The sequence below is a fragment of the Mollisia scopiformis genome (assembly GCF_001500285.1).
Source record: "Mollisia scopiformis unplaced genomic scaffold LY89scaffold_41, whole genome shotgun sequence".
Lineage (NCBI taxonomy): Eukaryota > Fungi > Ascomycota > Leotiomycetes > Helotiales > Mollisiaceae > Mollisia > Mollisia scopiformis.
The window spans coordinates 90,755-112,647 of NW_017263621.1; the positions used below are offsets into that span (position 1 = coordinate 90,755).

General features: G+C 46.6%; 8 protein-coding genes across 8 annotated transcripts; 4 read left to right on the plus strand and 4 right to left on the minus strand.

Moving 5' to 3' along the window:
* Positions 1-229: 229 nt before the first annotated feature.
* LY89DRAFT_726340 (uncharacterized protein) lies at positions 230-2,339 on the minus strand (the record flags this gene model as incomplete). The annotated part of the gene is made up of 3 exons (XM_018219048.1): positions 230-1,741; positions 2,004-2,020; positions 2,233-2,339. 3 exons carry the CDS (start codon positions 2,337-2,339, stop codon positions 411-413), a joined length of 1,455 nt encoding a protein of 484 aa, XP_018061020.1. The 3' UTR covers positions 230-410.
* Positions 2,340-2,800: 461 nt separating this feature from the next.
* On the plus strand, positions 2,801-6,763 carry LY89DRAFT_678527 (uncharacterized protein; the record flags this gene model as incomplete). Its single annotated transcript, XM_018213750.1, has 3 exons — positions 2,801-3,691; positions 3,782-3,799; positions 4,031-6,763. The coding sequence occupies 3 exons, from the start codon at positions 2,801-2,803 to the stop codon at positions 6,761-6,763; spliced, it is 3,642 nt and encodes a 1,213-aa protein (XP_018061021.1).
* Positions 6,764-7,000: 237 nt separating this feature from the next.
* LY89DRAFT_726342 (uncharacterized protein) lies at positions 7,001-7,985 on the plus strand. The gene is made up of 3 exons (XM_018219049.1): positions 7,001-7,272; positions 7,351-7,596; positions 7,644-7,985. Exons 1-3 carry the CDS (start codon positions 7,109-7,111, stop codon positions 7,885-7,887), a joined length of 654 nt encoding a protein of 217 aa, XP_018061022.1. The 5' UTR covers positions 7,001-7,108; the 3' UTR covers positions 7,888-7,985.
* A 4,148-nt stretch (positions 7,986-12,133) lies between these two features.
* Positions 12,134-14,034, plus strand: LY89DRAFT_661654 (uncharacterized protein). Its single transcript, XM_018212614.1, has 5 exons — positions 12,134-12,841; positions 12,968-13,296; positions 13,345-13,364; positions 13,465-13,755; positions 13,808-14,034. Exons 1-5 carry the CDS (start codon positions 12,404-12,406, stop codon positions 13,834-13,836), a joined length of 1,107 nt encoding a protein of 368 aa, XP_018061023.1. The 5' UTR covers positions 12,134-12,403; the 3' UTR covers positions 13,837-14,034.
* A 994-nt stretch (positions 14,035-15,028) lies between these two features.
* Positions 15,029-15,821, minus strand: LY89DRAFT_768938 (DUF1810-domain-containing protein; the record flags this gene model as incomplete). Its single annotated transcript, XM_018221804.1, has 3 exons — positions 15,029-15,057; positions 15,152-15,505; positions 15,686-15,821. The coding sequence occupies 3 exons, from the start codon at positions 15,819-15,821 to the stop codon at positions 15,029-15,031; spliced, it is 519 nt and encodes a 172-aa protein (XP_018061024.1).
* Positions 15,822-16,014: 193 nt separating this feature from the next.
* Positions 16,015-18,045, minus strand: LY89DRAFT_402950 (uncharacterized protein). The gene is made up of 4 exons (XM_018207275.1): positions 16,482-18,045; positions 16,366-16,424; positions 16,114-16,318; positions 16,015-16,058 (listed from the first exon to the last, which is right to left on the minus strand). Exons 1-3 carry the CDS (start codon positions 17,909-17,911, stop codon positions 16,293-16,295), a joined length of 1,515 nt encoding a protein of 504 aa, XP_018061025.1. The 5' UTR covers positions 17,912-18,045; the 3' UTR covers positions 16,015-16,058; positions 16,114-16,292.
* On the minus strand, positions 18,046-19,434 carry LY89DRAFT_402949 (uncharacterized protein). Its single transcript, XM_018207274.1, has 5 exons — positions 19,363-19,434; positions 18,673-19,306; positions 18,531-18,626; positions 18,098-18,481; positions 18,046-18,047 (listed from the first exon to the last, which is right to left on the minus strand). The coding sequence occupies exons 2-4, from the start codon at positions 19,022-19,024 to the stop codon at positions 18,231-18,233; spliced, it is 699 nt and encodes a 232-aa protein (XP_018061026.1). The 5' UTR covers positions 19,025-19,306; positions 19,363-19,434; the 3' UTR covers positions 18,046-18,047; positions 18,098-18,230.
* A 914-nt stretch (positions 19,435-20,348) lies between these two features.
* LY89DRAFT_632472 (phytanoyl-CoA hydroxylase) lies at positions 20,349-21,813 on the plus strand. Its single transcript, XM_018211306.1, has 4 exons — positions 20,349-21,184; positions 21,243-21,457; positions 21,508-21,600; positions 21,649-21,813. Exons 1-4 carry the CDS (start codon positions 20,539-20,541, stop codon positions 21,685-21,687), a joined length of 993 nt encoding a protein of 330 aa, XP_018061027.1. The 5' UTR covers positions 20,349-20,538; the 3' UTR covers positions 21,688-21,813.
* The last annotated feature ends 80 nt before the right edge of the window (positions 21,814-21,893 follow it).

A 21,893-nucleotide genomic window follows, 5' to 3' on the forward strand; every position in this document is an offset into this window, starting at 1 on the left:
ACCTAGCCCTGAACCTCCAATTGAGCTTTTGCCAGGGTCTACAGTAACGTGCACTCACAACGGTATGCATTTCAAGTAAAGGCTGCTATATCAAGCTAGCTGTCGCATTAACACGAAATAGAAGGGCATCAAATATCGTCCATGATGTCCATTTCTATCAAATGAAACAATGTCACGTGCTATGAAATTAGCAAGCACCTCTATATACTCTAGAAAGCAATTCATTGAAGTTTAATTTTTATTAAATACAAGATCTTGGCTATGTAAACGTTCTGTATCTTCTGATGTATCTCTTCGTTCCAGATTCCCAGCAGTGTTGCAGAATAACAACGGCATTATCAATACTTTATACAGGAACAAGTAAACGTGCAACCTGCTGCTCTTCCTCCTCCGAATAGAACGCAGACCAATCAAGAAGGCTTCGGTTTGGCCTCACAAACCCACTGTTGGGTATTAGTTGGTGGAAATAGGCCGGGTCCTCGGGACTCCAGAATAAAGCCACAGTCTGGGGAAAAGATGACTGTAGTCATCTGGAGTTCTTGCGTATCGATGATAGAATCATCATATAGGCAATCGATGGGAGGCCTCTCCCAGTCATGCATTGTAGTCCTAAGGACTGGGTGCTTTTGTACATAGACCACATACTCGCATCGCGGGGGCACATCCAGGCTTGCGTTTTGAGGAGTTTGTTTACCAAGCCAGGGAATATGGTCATCTTTCTCCAGCGTTCTCCGTATCGTCTGATTCAGCAGTCTTTGGGTCGTTTTGAAGAAGGGTTCGTTCAAGTTGAGATGCGGCAGTCCAAAAATGCCAGCGAACTTGTCACTCGTAGTCGTCATCATTAAAACTCCCAGTCGAGGCCAATGTACTCCATAGACACGAATCTCCAATCCTTCGTCAACAGTGTTCTCGTCCTGAATTTTCAAGGTAGCAGCCACCTCTCTGATCAGCCTAATTGAGCCATGCAGACCGTACTTCGTGATGATGCCTTTTTTACCCTTATCCTCAATGACATCCGGCACTTCATCCAATTCCATCTCTTGACCTGCCTCCTGGTCAATTTCCAGCATGAGCCTCCCTTTATTTCCTCTTATGTCTGGGTAATCCGGTTCCGAGCCCATAGCCCATCTCTGCCAAGTTCTCCCAGAACCTGTCTTCTTCTCAACAAAGCCACCAGTATACCGCACCCAATCCGCATGCAATGCTTCTGTTGAGTTGCCCCAATCTGTCTCCGTCGAATCGCTCTGTGGCATGCCATCCCTGTAGAAATAACTCGCCCTCGCCTTCTCTCCCAATGCAAAACACCTATCCTTCCATGTCGCAAGCCTCTCCCACGCGAATCCAGCTTCGGCTTTGTATCCAACAAGATCTATCCATCTGCTCTCCACTCGAGCTCGTGGGCGCCGTATAAATGGACTAAAGGACCCCAATTGTGTAGATTCCAAGACACGCAGAGCGTCCCATGGGGAGAATTGTGTGCGAGGAGAGTCGGAGAGGGAGGGAAGTTGATGCGAAGGGTTGAAGGCGTGGAGAACGAATAAAAAGAGACCGAGAATCAGGACATTTCGAGCGTATTTGGCGACTCGCTGGGAGCGCATCTGGATCGTGGCGTATGCGGGAGAAGTATGATATCCATTCCTAAGGGAGAGGCCACTTTTAGTGAAGGTTGGAGAGAGCAATGGTGAGTTGAGGTGATTCTCGAAACGCGGAGGCGTTAATGGTGAGCGGAACGAGCCGTTTCCTTAGGTTCAACAGCAAAACCGCATTTTCTTCATCATAAAACGTGACGATAAGACATAAATCGTTACCTTGATCATAATCATGAGTCCAGTTTCTCCATCGATCATGCAATCGTCGTCTGGAGGCCTCGAGTTTTGGATGAGGAACAGTATCTCATCTACTTTTCGGCACGAAGACTATGGTCACTTCTTTTACCAACACGCTTTTTCGCACTCAACGAAAGGCGGCCCAGGTCCCAAGTCTTTGCCAACCCATAAACTTACTCTTGAGCAAGTGCCCCCTAATGAATGCATCGCCATTCTATCAGCTCATTGTGCCAGAATCGAGCGAGGCCTGAAGTCGTCAGAGGTCAGTCCAAGCGCCGGAGACCTGGAATGATCAATGCATGTATTAAAGTGAGGCCACTCAAATGTCTTTCACGGGAGTCCAAATACACATTAAACTGATCACCTGGAGGATAGGATAGTCTATGCTGCAAAGATGGGTACTTACAATTGCTCAACCTGTCGCAGAGGATCCCTTGATGAGCCTCTCCGCTTGACTGTGGATGATTCTTGCATCAAGACAAGGCTGACAGAGATACGAGACACCTCTTCCATGGTAAATGGGCTTGTTTGGCTGCAGTCTCAGCTTCTCCACATTGAAACTTGATTATCCCAATACTGAGTATTAGTTTTATATGACTTATTTTTCAAGTCACGGCCCCTGGATGTACTGGAACCTGCTAATCGCTTAATTCAGGGGTAACTTGGCCGGCTAGCACCTACTGGCGCGAGATTGAAAGTCAACAATACATACTCTTTAAGGATCTACATAAGATTACTCAGTCCCTCACACACTTCATGCCAGGCTATTGCTTTAGGCACATTTGGACGGCTAGGCGGCTAGTTCCTTCCCCCACCTTTGAAGTTAGTGACTTCCGGATTCTAGCCGATGCCGGCCTTTGCACAGAAGAAGAAACGTTTGAAGACCGGTACGTTTTCCTGTGGTCCAACCGATCAGTCCTTCATCTTCTAACTGGACAAACGCCACGAAAGCATATTGTTCCTACATTCCCATCATGAGCCCCATCCCTCCTTCAGGTGTCTGGTGTCCAGCTGTCACATTCTTCAATCATCAGAATGACACTCTCGACCTTGTCGCTCAGAAACAATACGATGCGTACTTGTCAAAGTCTGGCCTCGCGGGACTCGTGATCCTAGGTACCAATGCTGAAGCTTTCCTGCTCACTCGAGAAGAACGATATGCACTCATAGCCGCAGCTCGCGAAGCCGTAGGACCAACATTCCCTATTATGGCTGGCGTGGGTGCACACTCAACCAAACAAGTCATAGAGCTCGTTAAAGACGCAGTTAAAGCAGGCGCCAACTATCTCCTTATTCTACCACCCGCGTATTTCGGCAAAGCTACTTCACCTGCCGTCATCGAGAGGTTTTACGCTGATGTCTCAGCATCTTCTCCCATTCCGATAGTCCTCTACAACTTCCCAGGTGTCTGTAACGGTGTCGATATGGATTCCGAACTCATCACGAAGCTGGCCAAGAAGAATGACAACATCGTGGGCGTCAAGCTGACTTGTGCTTCTGTTGGCAAGATCACACGGCTTACAGGTTCCCTTCCTGCTTCCGAGTTCGCCACTTTTGGAGGACAGTCAGACTTCCTTATTGGTGGTTTGTCAGTTGGCTCCGCTGGCTGTATTGCTGCGTTTGCGAATGTCTTCCCGAAGAGTTTGTCTAGGATCTACTCTTTGTACAAAGCAGGGAATGTTGAAGAAGCTCTGAAGCTGCACAGGATTGCGGCATTAGCAGAAAGTCCTTGCAAAGACGGAATTGCAAGTACAAAATATGCTGCAGCTAGCTTCAGTGCGAAAGCGGCAGGAATCGAGGGCGCGGAGGAGAAACTACAGCCTCGGACTCCCTATGCTCCACCGTCAGAAGATACTAAGAGTCGTGTAAGATCTGTCATGGCCGAACTTGCCGCAATAGAGTCGTCCCTGTAGAAAGAAGTAGAACATTCGAATGTACTTCTTGGACTCAATTAGCTCAGACTGAAGTTGAAAGTGAGTCGCGATGTTCATTTTCGCTAAAGCTACGGGGGGTGCGCACGGAGCTCTGACAACCCCTGGCCGAATCTGCCTGGGAGCTTCAGCTCCCCTTCTTCTATCCCATTCTTATCTATTCTCTATCCCGAATGAGTCCTCAGCTCTGCCCTCTAATGTCTACTCAAGGGCGTGAGATTGTCAGAACGTAACATGAGCAAATGTAAGAGTCATATATCAAGTGATATATAGAGACGTCCTCCTCTCTCCCCCTTGCACTTCCCTCCAGTATCCAAAATGTCTTCTTCTACAGCCGCGCTCTCGCGGACTTTGAAAACCATCACTCTTACCAAAATCAATGAGCTTGAGAAACAGCGCAAAGCATACGCTCAATCCAAAAATGCCATTCTCCAAGCTGCCGCCGAGGCTCCACATCAGCGTGAGAGAGTCCTCCGGCTTCTGGAAGGGGTTGAAGACCTCAATCGTACTTCGATCTCATCCTCAGTGGACTTCTCGAATATCCGCCGATGGTTGTTCCAGTCACACTACGACTCTTCCATCCCCGACGCCACGTTGAACGACTTTGAGACACAACTACATGCTCAGTTGGAAGTTCGCACTAGGAGACTAGACCTTGGTCGCCTTTATTCCAGTCTCCTGACCGAGTGGCTAGATGCAACCGACTCATCTGAGGACCAGACTATGGAAGTGGATGACGAATCTTTGGAGGAATCATTCGAAGTCATCGAGAAAGACCGGCTAAAACAGCTGACGGAGAAGTTTGCATCCGTTGCCTTCTCGCCATTGGAGACTGATGTAGACGAAATCGAAGACTACCTTGGGGGTTTATTCCAAGGAGACATTGGCGAAAAGGCACTCGAACGTCTTCGGATAGCGACGTACAACAAAGGCGTCCACATACTGAGAAACAAGACTGTCTTCGACGAGCGCACGATCAAATGGTGCCTGAAAGGACTACTCTCGAATGATCTACTTCGAGACGACAAGAAAGTTATTTTGGAGGAGTTCCTTCAGGATCAGGTCGCTCGTACAGAAATCTGCGACGTGCTGAACATGAAGTTTGCGGACCTCGAAAATTGGAATTGGGATGCTGGACCTGAAGGGTTGCCAGTTGAACCCAGGCGTCAATTGAATGGCAAATATAGGATTATGATGGATGAAGATGTATTGGACGCCATTTTCCTGCATTATATCGGTATGATGTGGTCGGTTGGGATGAAAGGCATCCTTTGTGAAGTTGGAGACACTCCTGGGCTATGGAAGCAAGATGTCAACATCTCTCGGGAGGTAAAAGACCGCAGACGATATTACTTAGGCGAATATAGTTCCGGACTGGAGGCCGGAGGTAGTGTTGAGAAGGCAAGGCAGGACATGTATCGCAGAGATTTTTTCCTGTCCCAACTGCCTTCCTCAGTCATGGAAGGCGCCGGAGGCTATGACGACGACGAAACCGAGAGCAATGATTGGGACTTTGATTCTTCTGACAAGAAGTCGCCGAAACAGGTCAAGCAGCAGCTTCTTAGGATCTTGGCGACAGAAGTCCAGCTTCAGAAGAACATCAATGGCCGAGTCGCTGTGGTACAGTCAGACTTTCAATGGTTTGGAACGTGCCTCCCTCACAGCACTATTTTTGCCGTTCTGAGATTTGCCGGTATGGACGAAGAATGGATCAGCTTCTTCAGAAAATTCCTCGAGGCTCCTCTGAACATGGGTCCGGTATCAGACCACACAGAGCAGGTGCGTGTGAGGAAAAGGGGAACACCAATGGCACACGCTTTGGAGAAGTTTTTGGGCGAATTGGTATTGTTCTTCATTGATCTTGCAGTCAATCAAGAAGCAGGGATGTTGCTTTACCGATTCCACGACGATTTGTGGCTTGTTGGTGAGCCTGAACGATGTGCGAGGGCGTGGAAGTCGATGGAGCGATTCTCGGCTATCATGGGTCTCGAATTCAACAAGAGCAAAACAGGCAGCGCGTTCTTGACAAAGGAGGAAGAGCTTACCTATGAGGACTCCGAGACTGTAGCCGGGCTTCCTCCCGGTCCTGTTTCTATCGGCTTCCTGAACCTCGATTCAGGATCTGGAGATTGGGTAATCGACGAGAAGAAGGTAGGCGCCCATGTCAAGCAGCTTTCAAAACAACTGTCCGGTGCTCCTAGCATCTTAGCTTGGGTGCAAACATGGAACAGCTGTATTGGACGCTTCTTTGGCCATACCCTTGGAGAGCCTGCGAACTGCTTCGGTCGCGCACACGTGGATTCAATCTTGGAGACACACAAACGGATCCAGGATGCTATCTTCCCAGGTAGCAACGCATGTACATTCCTGAAAGATCTGATCAAAGAGCGATTTGGAGTATCCGACGTTCCCGATGCATTCATATTTTTACCAGAGTCTTTGGGAGGTCTCGGTGTTCGCAATCCATTCATTGGTCCTTTTTTGGTACGCGACAATGTCTGCGAAAGTCCCTCAAAGCTTATAGAGAGCTTTCTTAAGCAAGAAGCGGATGCATATCATACATGCAGACGAGAATTCGAGGAGCTGAGCCAGCAGGGAAAGAAAAGGAGACTGCGAATCATCTACACCGATGAGTATGGAGACGCTGATCCAGCACGAACCTTGCAAGATGCAGAGACTTTCATGAGCATGGAGGAATTCGTCTCCTGCAGAGAATCGACCAGTCCCGAGTTGACCTCTGTTTGGGAAGAGCTTATGGAAGTCCCAAAGAAAAAGGAGATTGTCGCATCCACCAAAGTCGCGCAGACACCCGGGAGATTGTCGTATTCGCAGCCTGAATTATCCAGAAATGACATGAAGAGCGAAATCAGATGGATTCTGCAGATGTATGAAAAGGAGCTGATCGAAAAATGTGGGGAAATGAGTATCGTGGAAAAGAGTCTGTTGCCACTGGGTATCTTGACGATCTTGCGCAAGAAAAAGGTTGCTTGGCAGATGGTCTTATAGACAAGGTGATGGTTGATGACAACTAGGAGATAGGCGTGCTCTTATGATTTATGAATTGGAAACAGATGTTTTCCATGCTTATATTTAATAGTCATTTATCATGCTTGAAAACTAGCGCCCAATCAGGGTAATCGCATGAATCGCCTTGCGAATGAGCTTAACTTCATTGTCGATTTACCTTACTTCTTTGAAAGGGTCCACTAAATTTAATCTGGGGAAGGCATCTCAATTGAGACCGTTCGTTTCCCGAGTTCATTTCTACAATCAAAAACGCGCAATTCTTGTACTTGCGCATCTTCACTTCGTGACCTTGGGACCTCCAAGACGAGCATACGGAGCAGCAGAATGCCTTTCTCCTTCAACGAAGCGCAAACTGCGATTCTTGACCGGTATTGGGACCAAAGACGGTACCTTTTCAAAAATGGCCGTCTACCAAAGAGAACCAGCATGAGCGTAGCAGTTCAATGCGCTGAGGTCGGGCCATTTGTATCTTCTCAAATCATTGGCAGGTGAGTAGCGCTTCGAGTGTTTCGAAGAGTTGCCAGAAGTCGTCTGCGCCGAATGCGGTTGGTAATAACTGTATACAGGCATTTTGCGAACCGCGTGGCAGCAGAGGAAGGTCGCCCGCGAGCCCATCGCAAAACTCCTAGACAATTCGAGCTGTTGGGAAACAGTTTTGAGGATGACCCATTCCCTTCAACTGGCGAACTTATCTTGCTGGTTCATGAGAGTGGCTTGAAGCCGCAGCAAGTGAAGAGCTGGTTCGACGGTCAAAGGCAGAAGGCATCCAAGAAAGGCGAGCTTCTCACTACACGAAACAGGGAAAATGACCCGTAAGCATTAGTGCGTTAGGGATGAACGAATTATATACTGATGATAGAGATAGTAATGACTCAGCCAAGATGTGGAGAGCCTTTAAGAAGGATCCAGGGAGTTATTGCAAGGCGTTGTGCCGAGGAGAGATCTCGCCAGTTACTGGTAAAGCCCAAGAGGTCGAGCTCGACGAGGAAGAGGGTGACGAGGAGAGTGAGGTAGACGAGGAAGGCGAGGCTAAGGGCGGTGACGATACAAATCAACAGAGTGAAGAGCTTATGTACGGACCAGAAGAATCGCGAGAAGAATAGCGGGAGTAGACAATCGTCAGCTAGGAGCAAACAAGGACGAGTAATTGTTCTTCAATCTCGAGGAAATACATACCAATCTCTACATAAGTTCCTCTATTGTTGATAGATCGTAAGTTGGAAGGTAGTGAAGAGATTGGATTGTCTTTTTCTTTTACAGATTGCTTGGGTGCTACGAACTCAAGAAACGGTAGCATCCGAGGTAGCTCCGGGAAATTGCTCAGTCCTCGTATCTTTCCAACCAAGCTTGGCTAATGTAGACTCGCAGGTGTCTGACATTTTGTTTTCGAATATTCTCTCTCTTCTGTATTGAGTACTCCGATTAAGACAGAGTACCTCATTGCACCTCATCTCTAACGATCGGACGAGGAAACACGTGCTAGCGTGTTTAACCGTCGCGTCTCCGCGTCTTCAATCATTGTGAAAACAACATTTGAACCATCAACCCTCAACTCCCAACGCCAAGAATCTATTGCAAGATGCCTGCTCCCTTCAATGATTCTCAGATGGCAATCATTGACCATTACTGGTATGACAGGCGCTTTCTATGGAGAGATGGCCGGCTTCCCAGCAGACACAGCATCATGGTTTCGTTGCTATGCAGCGATGTTGGCCCAAGGGTTACATCACAAGCAGTGGGAAGGTTGATAATTTCACAAAATGTTCTTTCAATTCAAGATTCATATGCTGATTGGATATGACAAAGATTTTATGCGAATCGCCTTGCGGCAGAAGAAGGTCGCCCACGCGCCGTGCAGAAAACCCCAGAGCAGCTCGCATTGCTGACGGCTACTTCGAAAGAGACCCATACCCCAGAATTGGCGAGCAGATCATATTGTTCATGAAACTGGATTGGAACCGCGGCAGGTGAAGGGCTGGCTGGAACATCAAAGAAAAAGGCTCAATGAGCAGGGAGTTAACTTGACTTCCGGTAACCCATTGGCGGATCCGTGAGCCACTTTCGTATACAGTACACAACGAACTGGTGCTGATGATGTTTTTTCTCAGGAGTAATGCAGCGAAGATGTGGCGTGCGTACAAGAGAAATCCCGTTGCCTACGTACAAGCATTGTACCAGGGCGAGATTTGTTCATTTACTGGGGAGGCTCTCGCCTGAGGATAACGAAGTAATCGGTGATGCTTGGCAGCAGAGGAACGAAATGTATAATAGTCACGGCGGATATTTGATTCGAGAGCTTGGGTGTTACTGAATGGCAAGTACCATGGGTGAGTAAGTGACAACTCACAGTATATTCTTCATCTTCCTTCCGGGTGGCGCAGGTTCTTCAGATTCTCGTGTAAGAGCTAGATTGATGTAAGAGGCACCTTGACCGAGTCAGGCAAGTATTGAATGGCAAGGGCCCGTAAATCCTCGGTCATACACCTTCTCATCTTGGTAGCGTGCTCATATTGACAGTTCTTTTCTTCGCCACGACGAACACTGCTAGAGTCACATGCAAGAGAAGTTTCTCCCAGGCGATCGAAGAGTTATAAAGTCTAACAAGAATGGCTGCAGCATCCTATTGTAGCACTCAGTTCATCCCTCTCAAGCGAGTCAGCACTCGCCAGGGAACTATTCGTACCAATAAGGTACGGGGCGAACCAAACAGATCGATTTACACTGCCCCCAAGAAAACCTCGGAAAGTTCTCAATGAGTCTGGAACATGCTCGCTTCAGTTGTCTCGGATCTCAAAGCATTGTTCTCGGTGTGACTACAGCATTCCTGAGCGACCTTGTTTCCGACGTGATTTTTCAGGGAAGAGGCTGGAAGCTCGCAAACTCGGATTACGAGGAGTGCGAGCATATAATTGAGTGTTGAGAAAGAAAGAGATTTGCGATTTTGACAGCGATGTGCCAGAACAATATGATGCTCTCAACAGCACTGTCCTGGAAATTTTGTGGCATGGGAAATGACTGGCCATTTCTGAGCCATCCTCTCATAATTACAAAGCATTTCTTTCCGGAGGATGGTTAGTGTCACTTTGCTGCCTTTCGCATCGCCCAGAGTTAATGTCGATCTCCTGAAACAAGAATATCTCTGTTTATCTCTTCATTCCTCTCACTATGTTGCCCATAAAATTTCTGAGACTCGGCGTCTCAGTGTTCCAGCTTAGTCAATACTCTTCCAATTCTGAAGACATCTGAAGAGCATTCACTGTTGTGCCAGGGGAGCCTCCATCGCTAAACTGGTACAACTGCCAGTGCGGCGAAAACGTCATCTGGACATTCAACGGTCTCATACACACTTATTTCAAGAGCACTCCAGAGACTACAAATCAGATGGTCGTTATGCTGCTTTTGGCCTCTCCAGTTGCTCCTGCTCCTCTACCTTCTTCCACAGCAAACCAGATCCCTACACCAATAGCAGCTCCACCATCCAGGACAGCAGCCGTGATCGTGGCCTCCCGAGATATGCATGCATTCCTCCATGAACATCAAATTATGCTCCATAAGTCTATATCCCTCTATGGCAAGGAGATGTACTAATGACTGTAGGCGTAATTATATCCAGCAAACACGACATATATGCTACAGCTCTCCTGCAAGCCATCTCCTGCGGCTTTTATGCCTTATAGCGACAACACATATCTCAAGAGAGACGGCACATACACAGCGCCAAATAGCGCCGTCGGTGCTATATCAGTATTTTAGGTTGATGTCACATTGGTTGCACAGGATCCAGTGTTCGTCCACGGCTGGTCCACAACAATTGATCCTCCTATAGACGCAACTTCGCCCTTGGGGAGTATTTGCCTGAAGCCGGACTGACAGCGAGGAATTTTGTCCTCTCAAACGATGCTTCTCAAAGTCTAGTATGAGAGAATTGCGGCTTTCCCGATGGCCCTCCCGGATGGTATTTGGATTCTACCACAGGCATTGTTTATGTCATATTGGATGGTGTCATGAATAATAACAAGATGCAAATCTTCCTGAAACCGGTCCTTTATACGTGACGTGGCGAGCAACTTTGCATTAGTATATGTAGAATTAATCTTAGAGCTGGAACTCCAACATCATGCTAGCTTTGGAACATTTTTTGGACATACATGGACACCATTTGTATCTGTGTTGAATCGTACGAAAATTGGGAAAGAGAATCCATTCCACGTAAGATATTTGCTTCGCATTGAAATTCCATGATATGATCTCACACCCATATACCGGTCAAAATGTTATATCATTCATACTTGATTTGAAATTGAAACATTGATACTTTGCAGGGGGGAATTTACAGGTTTCTCTCACATCGGTATTAACCTTGGCAAATTATAGATTAGTCAAAGTGCATTCACTATCCCCACACTCTATTGGTCTTGGGACATAATCTAATGTCTGCTGTTTGACATACCTTTACAAATGGCAAGAGATAATTCGCGACCAAGTAGAATGAACAGAAAGTCTAGGGAATAGATAGGTACCTAGGTAGACTAGAAGGTCACGTGGAGGGATAGTTTTCGTCCTCACTGGACAAAGTCTGTCAAGGTTGTTCTGGCCTTGATGTTCATGGAAGTTTTTCAGTATATCCTTGTGGTTTGAGAGTCTTCTAAGAAGTTTTGCTCTTGGTCGTGCCATGTGCTAAGTGCTTTTGGTTGCGTCATGTGGAGACACTATACCCATTTCACTCTTCAATCCCTATACCCGATTCTACTCATCTATCCTATCGCATTAAGTTGTATCTTAAGCACACTCCGCAAAGAGCTCCCCCAATAATTCTTCGGAGTGTGAGAGATTTGAATGAAGAAATGTCTAACCCTCTTCGGCAACGCTGAAACACTAGTTGAACAGAAACCGACCTGATCCCGTTCCTCGACCGTTTGCAGCACTCCACCATTGCACAGCACTCAAGTATAAGCTGTACGGAGCAACTTTTGCTTCCAAATTAACATTTGTTTCTAATCTACAGCATAATATAGTATTCGAATCCTCATAATCTGTTCATTTTGGTCTTATCCTGCGCTGAATACAAAATGTCACGAGTCGCTCCCTCAAGACGGCCATTGAGAGCGATGGCCCCTCCAACCTCTGCTCAAGCTCCAAACCGAGCCGGAGTCTTCGAAGATCTTGACTTTGCTTCATCTGTCCTTATTCTCCGTCTGCAAATAGAGGATATCAACCAACTCCTTGGAGCACGTAACAACGCTTTGTCTGGATGGGACCAAACGCTATTGGCGCAAAAGGAGGAGCTTCAGCGCGCTCTATCAACTCTCACAGATAGGCGGATTGGTCTTGGCATGTCTCATGCGCTTGCACGTATGTACCATATCCTTTTTCCTCTATTAAAGGTCCCTTTCCTTAGAGCATCACCTGATGCTCTTCGACTGTTTGAAATCCCCTAAATAGGTAGGTATAGCAGATACATACAGGTGTCCATGAAAACTTAGAGTCTGAACAGCCCGACTTCAGCTTCTATTATATCCAATGTTGTGATGCCGCTGACCTCATTGTTTATCTTTAGAGGATATTAAAGCCGTTAATGCTCTCGTGGACGAGGAGCGTCAAGCCGAGAACGATCGAGCCATGGCATGTGAGCTTGCCGGTCTTCCTGCTCCTCCCAGGAGCGCGGTACAACCCCTTGCTACCCTTTCGGTTCTTCCCGCGCAGCAAACCAGACGAATGGCGGCATCGGCCAACGGGTTGGGATCTCAGAATACTAAAAATCGCCATCACAGAGTTGAGTCCACTCGTGATTGTGTGAACGAAGAGAGTGAGAACATGGATCTAGACGAGCCACGTCGCAAACGTGACAAAGTAGGAAGCCAAGTCATAGATTTGACTCTCCCTGAAAAACCAGCTACTTTGCCATGTGTAAGCTGCGGCGATGATTATGACCCTACGTTGTTGGCGCACATGGCTTGTGAGCATGACTATTGCCAAGATTGCGTGCAGAGAGTTGTCGTCAATGCTCTCAACGATGAGGCCTGTTACCCACCTCGCTGTTGCAGGCAACCTTTCCATGTAAGTTTTGCCGCTGTGAACTTCACGTCTCGGAGATGTCTGCTATCCTGGCGGCCCAGGAGTCTGGCGTCCAGCTCTCTTACAGATCGAACATTTGCATGCTGACACTATGATCTCGGATTACAGATAGATGCTATGAGGCACTTCCTAACCCCCGAAATCATTAGTGGATTCCACGAAAAGCAAATCGAGTTTGGCACGACTAACCGCATTTACTGCTCGAATCCGACTTGCTCGACTTTCCTCTACCCCGCAAACATCACTCGTGATAGAGGGGACTGTCCCATTTGCTTAGTCGCAACATGCACCATCTGCAAAGGCGCATCCCACTCCGGAGATTGTCCGCAAGACACTGGTGTTCAGCAAGTACTGGCTCTGGCTAATGGAGAAGGTTGGAGAAGATGCTCGAAGTGCAAAGCCGTGGTTGAACTCGGGCATGGTTGCAACCATATTACGTTCGTTAATCCGATACCCTGTTTGACCCAATTCTAATTTTCTGATAGATGTCGTTGCAAGGCTGAATGTGGGAATGTCCTTCTCATTGTATCCATTCGCTATTCAACATCAATTACATCTCCTCTGTGTCGATTGAATTCACAAAAACATACTGACTGATGTTCTAGGGTGTTACGTATGCTGTGCCGCATGGAAAACGTGCCCATGCCCTACTTGGCACGAGGATCGGCTGCTCGCGCGAGCGGAGCATATCGTCGATCAACAGCCAGCTGCTGCTCCACAACCCCCACAACTACAGCGACCTCAACAAGTGGCGGCTGCACGACAATACGCCCTCGAACACCATAACTGTGACCACCAAGCCTGGAGCAAGGTTGGTGGGTTCGCCAACTGCGATGAATGTGGTCGGGATTGCAATAAATACCGATTTCAATGTGTGGGATGTCGTATGGATGCGTGTGAGTGCTCTGTTCTTCGAATACATAGAATTGGCATGCTGACTGCTCCCAGGCTATGCTTGCCGCATGTATAGGCTATAATTGGACACTTTCTTTTTACTCCGAGGCCGACGGATAGACCAACGAAAATGAAAGGTTTGTGCGTCACAGTTCATGTGTGGATGAACTAGGAACATGGGATGTGTTGGAACGTTGTTATTGCCAAGTGTGTATCTTTAAACCTTTTGTGTTTGTATTTCTCATAGTAATACGTGGAACTAGAATAGAGGGATGAGAGACGACGAAATATCTGCTATTGCAATAAGTGTTTTTTTCCACCAAATTCCTTTTTATAGAGGCTCAACGGCACGTAATGACGATAAAGCTATTGTTTACAACTCTCGAAACTCTCAAATTTCTCAAAGTAATCTTTGGTCTGTTTCAGGCAATCAGAACGCAGTCCCCTCTGATATCAGACGTGAAGAGTTCCAGAGAGCGTCGGGTTACTCAAATTACGTGGTCTCTGTTCTTCTTCACCTACCTAGCATATCAAGTGATTCAAAGCATGCACTGGTTTTTAAAACAACGAGAAGTTGTTCCATAGTGGCTTGAGAGTCTGCTATGTTGCTTACGTTTTGTTTCGGCTTGCTTTATGTCAACATTAGCTGGGTTAGTATTTGCGCCTGTTTTTTCTCCTGGATTTCTCGATACTTCAACAGATAACCATGCAAAAGCAGGCTTATTCGCCATCACAGTGTGACAATACCTAGTTGATTCCCGCCAGGACAGTTTTTGAGACAGATGACATTTCCTTTTGTTCTTGTCCCAATGCATATGTCGTCAAGTCGCTAGTGGATTTTGTCTTGCTCTCCAAATTCAGTGACTTGGGGTATGCTACACATGTTCTTCACGTTGTCGGCATCTACTGTGATCTATCAGACATATTATTTTTGCAAAGTCATGAAGACCAAATAGTTCAACTTATCTAATAGCGCTGGGTAAATTTTTAGGTATTAAGAAAGTTAAATGCTCGCTGTAGCAGCCCAGAAAGTAGTCTTAAACTTTTGACCATTGGAGCCATTTTCGACATAATTCATCATACATAAGATTTTGAAAGGATAAATTTAGTCTCGGTTCATAATTCTGTAACATAGCTGAATGTTCATTATATGGCATACCATACTAAGTTCACGGCTTGTCCATATACAATATAAGATTTTTAGTCTATATTATTTTGAAGAACTCATGGAGTCATGCCTCCGTCCACCTTCTCGCTTCTAACCAAATCTCTCCTCTACCCGCTCCTGGTCTTCGCGCATCCAGCTACAATTCATCAGAGCACCATATCAACTTTAAGTAGCTGCGGCTTGTTGGGCCAATATCGCATCGGTCCGAGCGTGAGGTAGACCGATCATACCTGCTGCGTCCGAAGGATCTCGACCTAGATAAAAGCCATCCAGAGTGTTCTGCCATAAGGGCCAGCCGTTAGGTGCGTCTTCTGGATCGTCCCAGTGTACAGAGATAATATCCATGTTGGGATCAGCACGCATAAACAACGTGATGCAGGCATGCAGCTTGTCGGCGTCTATTGTTTTCCCCATGATATTGACAATTCTGCCGCTACCAGATTCCCATAATGCGAGCATCATCTTGAGAAGTCGTCGTCCCAGGACTGGATGTCTCAGATACTCTCTGGCTTCTTCGAGGTTAGTGATGCCGTACGTCCTGCTGTTCGCGGATGCATAAAGGCCGAGAACTTGAGGATATATGTCTGGTGAGAGATTAGTACTCGAAAAAGCTGAGAATCTGAAGGAAGCTCGCATTGTTGGAAGCTGTCTGAGGAATTGCAAGCAAAAGACTTTTATTGCTCATACATCACAACCCATCCAGCAGCTCCAATCTCAGGAGCGCCTAGGGGACCACGCATTCAACAACATGGGGCTAGACTTACACCATATCCAATCCTTCACTTTGTTGCCTGCCTTTATCTCCGCGAGAGCTTGTGTGTAATTCCCTAATCCAAAGGCTCGGGTTGGCGCATCTTGCGCCGCTAAGAAACGAGCGAGGTTGTAAGGATCTAAACCCATAGCGAAAAATAAAAAATCTCGAGAAATCGAAAAAGATGCTGTCGGTGTATTGATGTTTAAAGAATTTTGGGCAGCAAAATTAAATGGAGCTATAGAACACCACTTTCACAAAGGCTTCCATTTACAAAGACGTCTTTGTTGTAAAGAAAAAAGAGCTTTGAGCATTTATCCGCTTTCCAACATGATCATTGGATTATGCTTGGCTTTGTTTGTGTCCTGTTTGAAAGAAACGGGTAACTATTAAGATTGTGTAAACAAAAATTCTGTTTGCAGTGACATGCTCAGACACAACCTTCACTCGATTGTAGAAATATAGTAATAATTGGCAACACAATTCCACGCCTCACGGACTTTTGCAGTGCTATCTGCATGCTATAAAATCCTTACTTCCACCATATTAGGGTCTACGAACCCAATTTTTCATTCAAAACTAAGTTTGTTCATCGCAATGAGGGGTATAACGACGTAAATTCAATGGGTTGCACTCAGAAGTATACCTGCAGCGATTAGTTTTGATGTGTACACAATGCTTGATAGAGCTTACAAATCAGATCAAAAACACTCCAGACCAAAGTCATCTGCCATAAAACCGGTACGCAGTACCTGAAGAATGTCAGTAAGTATAGCCGATTTGGCAATTTTTTTTCCAGATTGACTCACCGATCGCGATACAACTCAACAAACCCAATCCAGAACAGCCATTGCGATATGTATGGAAGCAACAAGACTATGTACGCTTGTGATACCGTCTTCAAGACATCCCCACCTAGACCCATTTGCTCAAGCCACCCCACCCAACCCTTTGTTTGGTAAGGCTGTGCTTGAACTTCTCCGAGATCATCCATTGAGTACCCTTCTTCTTCCGTATTCAAATCTGAGTGGGCTCGGAAGCATCTCTGGATGAGATCGACAATCTTCTCGAGTGTATACTTCAAAGTATTCCAAGATATTTCGCTGTAAGACTTCAGAAAATTCCAAAGAGCTAGGAACACTAAAGTAGAAACCCGGGCACCAATTAAATACTTCCACACCACGTAAATGTAGAAGAATGAAATGGAAATGACCCAGATCAAAGCGCTTGAGTACACCAGCATAGCCGACCAACTGCCAAAAACGTATTGAAGAGCTTTGACTTGGAGGTAACCCCGCGTGGTAAAGAAGCTGATAACTTGTATAAAAACAACCCCTCCAATTGTTTGCAACATGACTTCGGACAATAGAGTTGAAACTCCAGCCGAAATGTACATGCTTTGCTCCTTTTGAACGGGAGAAATAGCAGTGGCAATAAATGCCAGTCGAGGTCTCGTGGCCCACAGACGGATAAGGGTACCGATATCCGGGCTTGAAAATCCAGCTGTCCGTTTAGCTAATACGGCGTTGATAAAGTTTGCAAACACATTAATGGCAACGACAATTATCGAGATGGCGGGCCATGACTTCGAGCCTGCTACTCCATAGGCCGCTTTAGTGAACCATCTCAGACCGCTAGCCAACCGTTTGATCAATTTTCGTCTGCCTAGGAACCAAGTTCCCACACCAACAATGGCGTTGTTGATAGCGAAAGATGCGAGATTCAGTGCTTTGCTTGGACACTGGGAAAGCTTCTTGTTGTCGGTCGGAGAGAGTCTCCACGCGAATGGGTACAGATCTTGCAAGATCGAGTAGGATCGGTCCTGGACTTCAGGCCATATTGACACAAATGTTGCATTTATTGAGCTGTTGAGTGGTCTGGTGTAGTCTTTGCAAAGCTCTATGGCCCAATCGTAGTATGAAACACGGTCATCTGGAGTTGATTGACAGATTTGTGTGCAGTTCATAAGCGAGAGGCTATTGCAAAGACACATTTGTGGTCCAGGTGGGAATGCTTCGCTCCAGCATTGTTGAGATGCTGCATAGAGGGAAGTGCAGGTGCTGTTTATAACATTGACGCAAAATGGCGGCTTTGACCTAATGAGACTCAAGTAACCTGATGGACTCGAATCCACAGTGGAAGCTGTGCCTGTTGGTTTCAAAGTCTCGGAAGTATACATATCAACAAAGTAGAAATGAGTATCCGTCGAGCTCTTGCTGAGAGAAAGACTCATCGTCATTGAAGTGACAGTTGCTTGTAGTTGATTGAGATTGAAAGCCTGAATGGTATTGTCACTCGTTCCTGCTGTACACACCTGTGATGCATAGCTCACTGTAGGTGTGGATTGCTGGCAGGCTTCGGAAACTCCAGACGAACTGTAGAAGGATAAGTATCAAAGCATCAAGTGATTCAGAAAACTACTTACCAAAAACTGACCCACTGATCGAAAGAGTAAACCTGAGGGCCCGCACAAGTGGTGTAGGTAATGATAGAGGATACGTAGGAGTAATCCACGAAATGGTCGGTCGAGGTCTGAGTATATGTGGTGCCGCTCCAACTTACAGTCTCGCTGACGAACGTTTTGACCCAAATTGAATATGTCTCATAGTAGAGTGAAGAAGGACGTGTCTGAGTATAGGTGGTAAGGGTTTGATAGTCGCTATCGGCTTCACCAGTATAGACATAGGCTGAATTCGTGACAGATATGGTGGTAGTTGTATACGATGTGGTGAAAGAATAATATGAAGAAGTATTATAAGAAACAATAGTGCCTTGTGAGAGCTCAACATCGCCCGTCCATATGGTTGAACTTGTTGTTAGCATATATGGTTCATACGATGGCGTGGACGTGTACACACAAAAATATCGGCCATCAGATGAGATGCATTCATCTCGACTGTTGAAAGTGAGGGTATCTGATCCGATCAGGTATCCGCTTGAGCATCCCCATATTTCTGTCTAGTTAACGAATGAGACCGAAACGGGATATGGCTCACTCACCCAAGGCAGATTTGCTACCGTTCGACCATGGTCCAATTGCACAGATGGCAGAAGGTAATGTCGATTGCCTCGTTGAAGCTATCACCACCTGACCTAACTTAATTCCCGTTGGTGTTGGAGATGGACTCGCAACTGGTGTACTACTCGAGGCAATTTGACGAGCGGAAATTGGTACTTGACGCTTCCATGGCGTTGCAGAAGCTCTTGGTTCTGGCTCATCGAATGTGCCCAACCTTACTGGAGATGTTGTTATACCGTGGGTCACAGTAGTCGTCGACGGTACCCACCGTGCCCAAGTGACTAAGAAATACTGCACGAGTACGAGCACCAAGACCAGTAATGAATTTGGCATCGAGGAGGACGTTTGGCGGTACTGTTCTCGACACTAGACATCTTGCTCAATATATTATCGTCATCGAGGCTGTGTGGTAACAACACAGAGTCACGAGGCTGTGTCGTCTCGATCAATATTGGAGTTGAAGCCTCGTTTAGGGACGAGGCGTTTTCTATTGGCACTTTACGCCCGAAACAATGCATGCAGCTACAGCCACACTATAATGTAATGCGCTATGATTCTGAAGGAACAAGGCTTTATCTGAGGCGCAGACGCTCAAAGTCTGAGAATGAGCTGTTTCTATGGCGCATGTTAATCAAGACAATAATTATGGTGGGCAATCGACATTAACTTACTAGGCTCTCTATTACTAACCGTTCTTATCGAGTTTCCATCTCTCCAAGACTCGAGCTGCGGCTGATTGGTTCATATGAGCGAGATGGTTTTAGATTGCGTTGATGATTTTCTAAGCCGCCATTGTTCTTCATGATTATCTGAACTGTAGGACAAAGCCAGAAGCCTACTAGGACTTAGAGATGTCGCATCGAGCCAGTCCAGGTATTGAAGGTCGACAAAACCATGTTCCAGGATTCTCGGACCTCCTTCTTTTCTTGCGGCCCATGATTATGAACTCAGTGAATTGGTGCAGCCCAACTTGTATCAAATACTCAGACCACTTATTCGTTGAAAATTTGTGCCTGGAAACTGCTCAACATATGAGTTACTAGGAAGCTTGTGTTTTCAAAAAAAAAAAAGTATTGCTGTGCCATAATCGAAAGATTCACTGGTAGCGCAACTGATTTGAACACCCTTTGCTTAACTTTACAACAGTAGGATGATATCTAGGAACACTTCGATGGAAAGGGATCTGTAATTGACACGGAAGCGTTTTGCCGTAGCGTAACAATCGACAATTGTGGCATATCATCGTCGATATTGGCAGTATTCAGAACTTCAATCGCTGAGGACATTTGCAAAGTTGTGAAGAATCTATCAACAAACATACAACGATATCGTTTCTTGGCTTTGGGGTTTCAGGCGAATTGAAGCAGTCAATGACCAAGTCATCCACCCCTCTTGGACAAGCAAGTCTGTCGCGGTTGATGACGAAATTCTTAAGCATTAAATCAATTACAGGCGCCATCGACTCCATCACTTCTATGTTCAAACTTCGAAACACAGCATACGGAGTATTTTCCCGGAATGGGACATTGATAGGAAATAACGAGATCAGGAATCAGATTTGGAAATTTCCCCACATGTACTCACCCCCACTTTACTACATGCTGCATTAGCCCAAGTCGGACACACTTGCTTCTTTCTGCTCCAACAAGGCAACTATGCCATGTATGCGCTCGTCCCATGTGAAAGTAGTCTTCCAAACTACTTGGTGGGGTACATTGCGGAGGCAGTCATGCTGGCAGACGAACAGAGTAAACTAAAGTATGCCGAACAGCTCAACGTTTCTTGAACCCTGACTTTCAAACATCTCTCTCACCCTACTCTCAACTGAAAGAGAAACGAATTTGAAAATGCCACACGTAACAACCACCGAAGACCCTCAAACCATCCCCTCAAACGTCAAGCTCTTCGTAAACGACGGCCCTCTCCTCAACCCAGGACGACTTCGTCCGTCATCCACCTCTCTCCCCATCGAAGAGCTTCGAACCCGCTACACCACAGACGGCTACCTCTTTCTCAAAAACCTCATCCCTCGCCCCGATGTTCTCAAAGCTCGAGAACAATACTTCACCTACCTCTCACCCACTGGCGTCCTCTCCCCCTCCACCTCCCCCGTAGAAGGAATCTACGACATCACCAAGCCCATCTCTCAATACCCCGGCATCGGCGCCGGCGCCACAGGAGCCAACGGACACCCAGGCGAACACGCAGCCGAATTCGTCGACTTAGCGCTCAAAGCCCACGCTGAGCCATGGTACACGGATTTCTGCCAACATCCCGCGCTCCTCGACTTCGTGAAGCGGTTTACGGGGTGGGAGGAGGATACGGTGGCGTTCCGGAGGACGTTGTTGAGGAATAATATTCCGGGGACGAAGGCGATTGGGGTGCATTATGATCAGATATTTTTGAGGTATGGGGAGGATACTAGTGTGACGGCTTGGGTGCCGATGGGTGATATCTCGTTGCTGGGTGGTGGGTTAATATATTTGGAAGATGGTATGCTGCTCAATAGCATTGCACGGCTGACTTAAAGGGAACGAGCTAACGAAATCAGGCGTGGCATTGGGAAAGTCCTTTGAAGAAGACTTCTCGATGAAAGCTAAGGCGAGCGGGTTGACGGACGAAGAAGCTAAGTCAGCTTTCAATCAGAATATGATGAATACTGGTCTCCTTGATGATGGACCGGCACGGTTCGGAAGAACTCATGATCGGCGATGGCTCGTGAGTGAGTATGAAGCTGGAGATGTTGTATTGCATAGCCCTTATACGGTGAGAGGTAGCCAAATTCATGGAGAGCTTGAGTGCTGAGACATGAACAGATTCACGCTTCCACTGTCAACCATGATCCGGATCATGTGATACGTCTGGCGACCGATTTACGATTCGTGGACTCATCCAAGCCTTGGGATACGGTAAGTTATGGAACCGAATATCTTCGGACGAGCACTTACTTGTCATAGCGGTGGTCGAAGCTATATACGCTCAATGACGGTGTTTAGACGGAGCTGTTCATACGCTTCCTTCCGCTGTCGTGGCAGCTCTCTCTTCACAAGTGAATCCAGTCACCTAGACATGAGATGAGTTTTAGGAATGTATTGAGGATGAAATCATCCCAAGAAATATATACTACATTCATTCCGTCTACTAATCATCAACAATACTCTGTGATAAGCCCAAGCAAGCAATGCAACCATCATCAATCCAT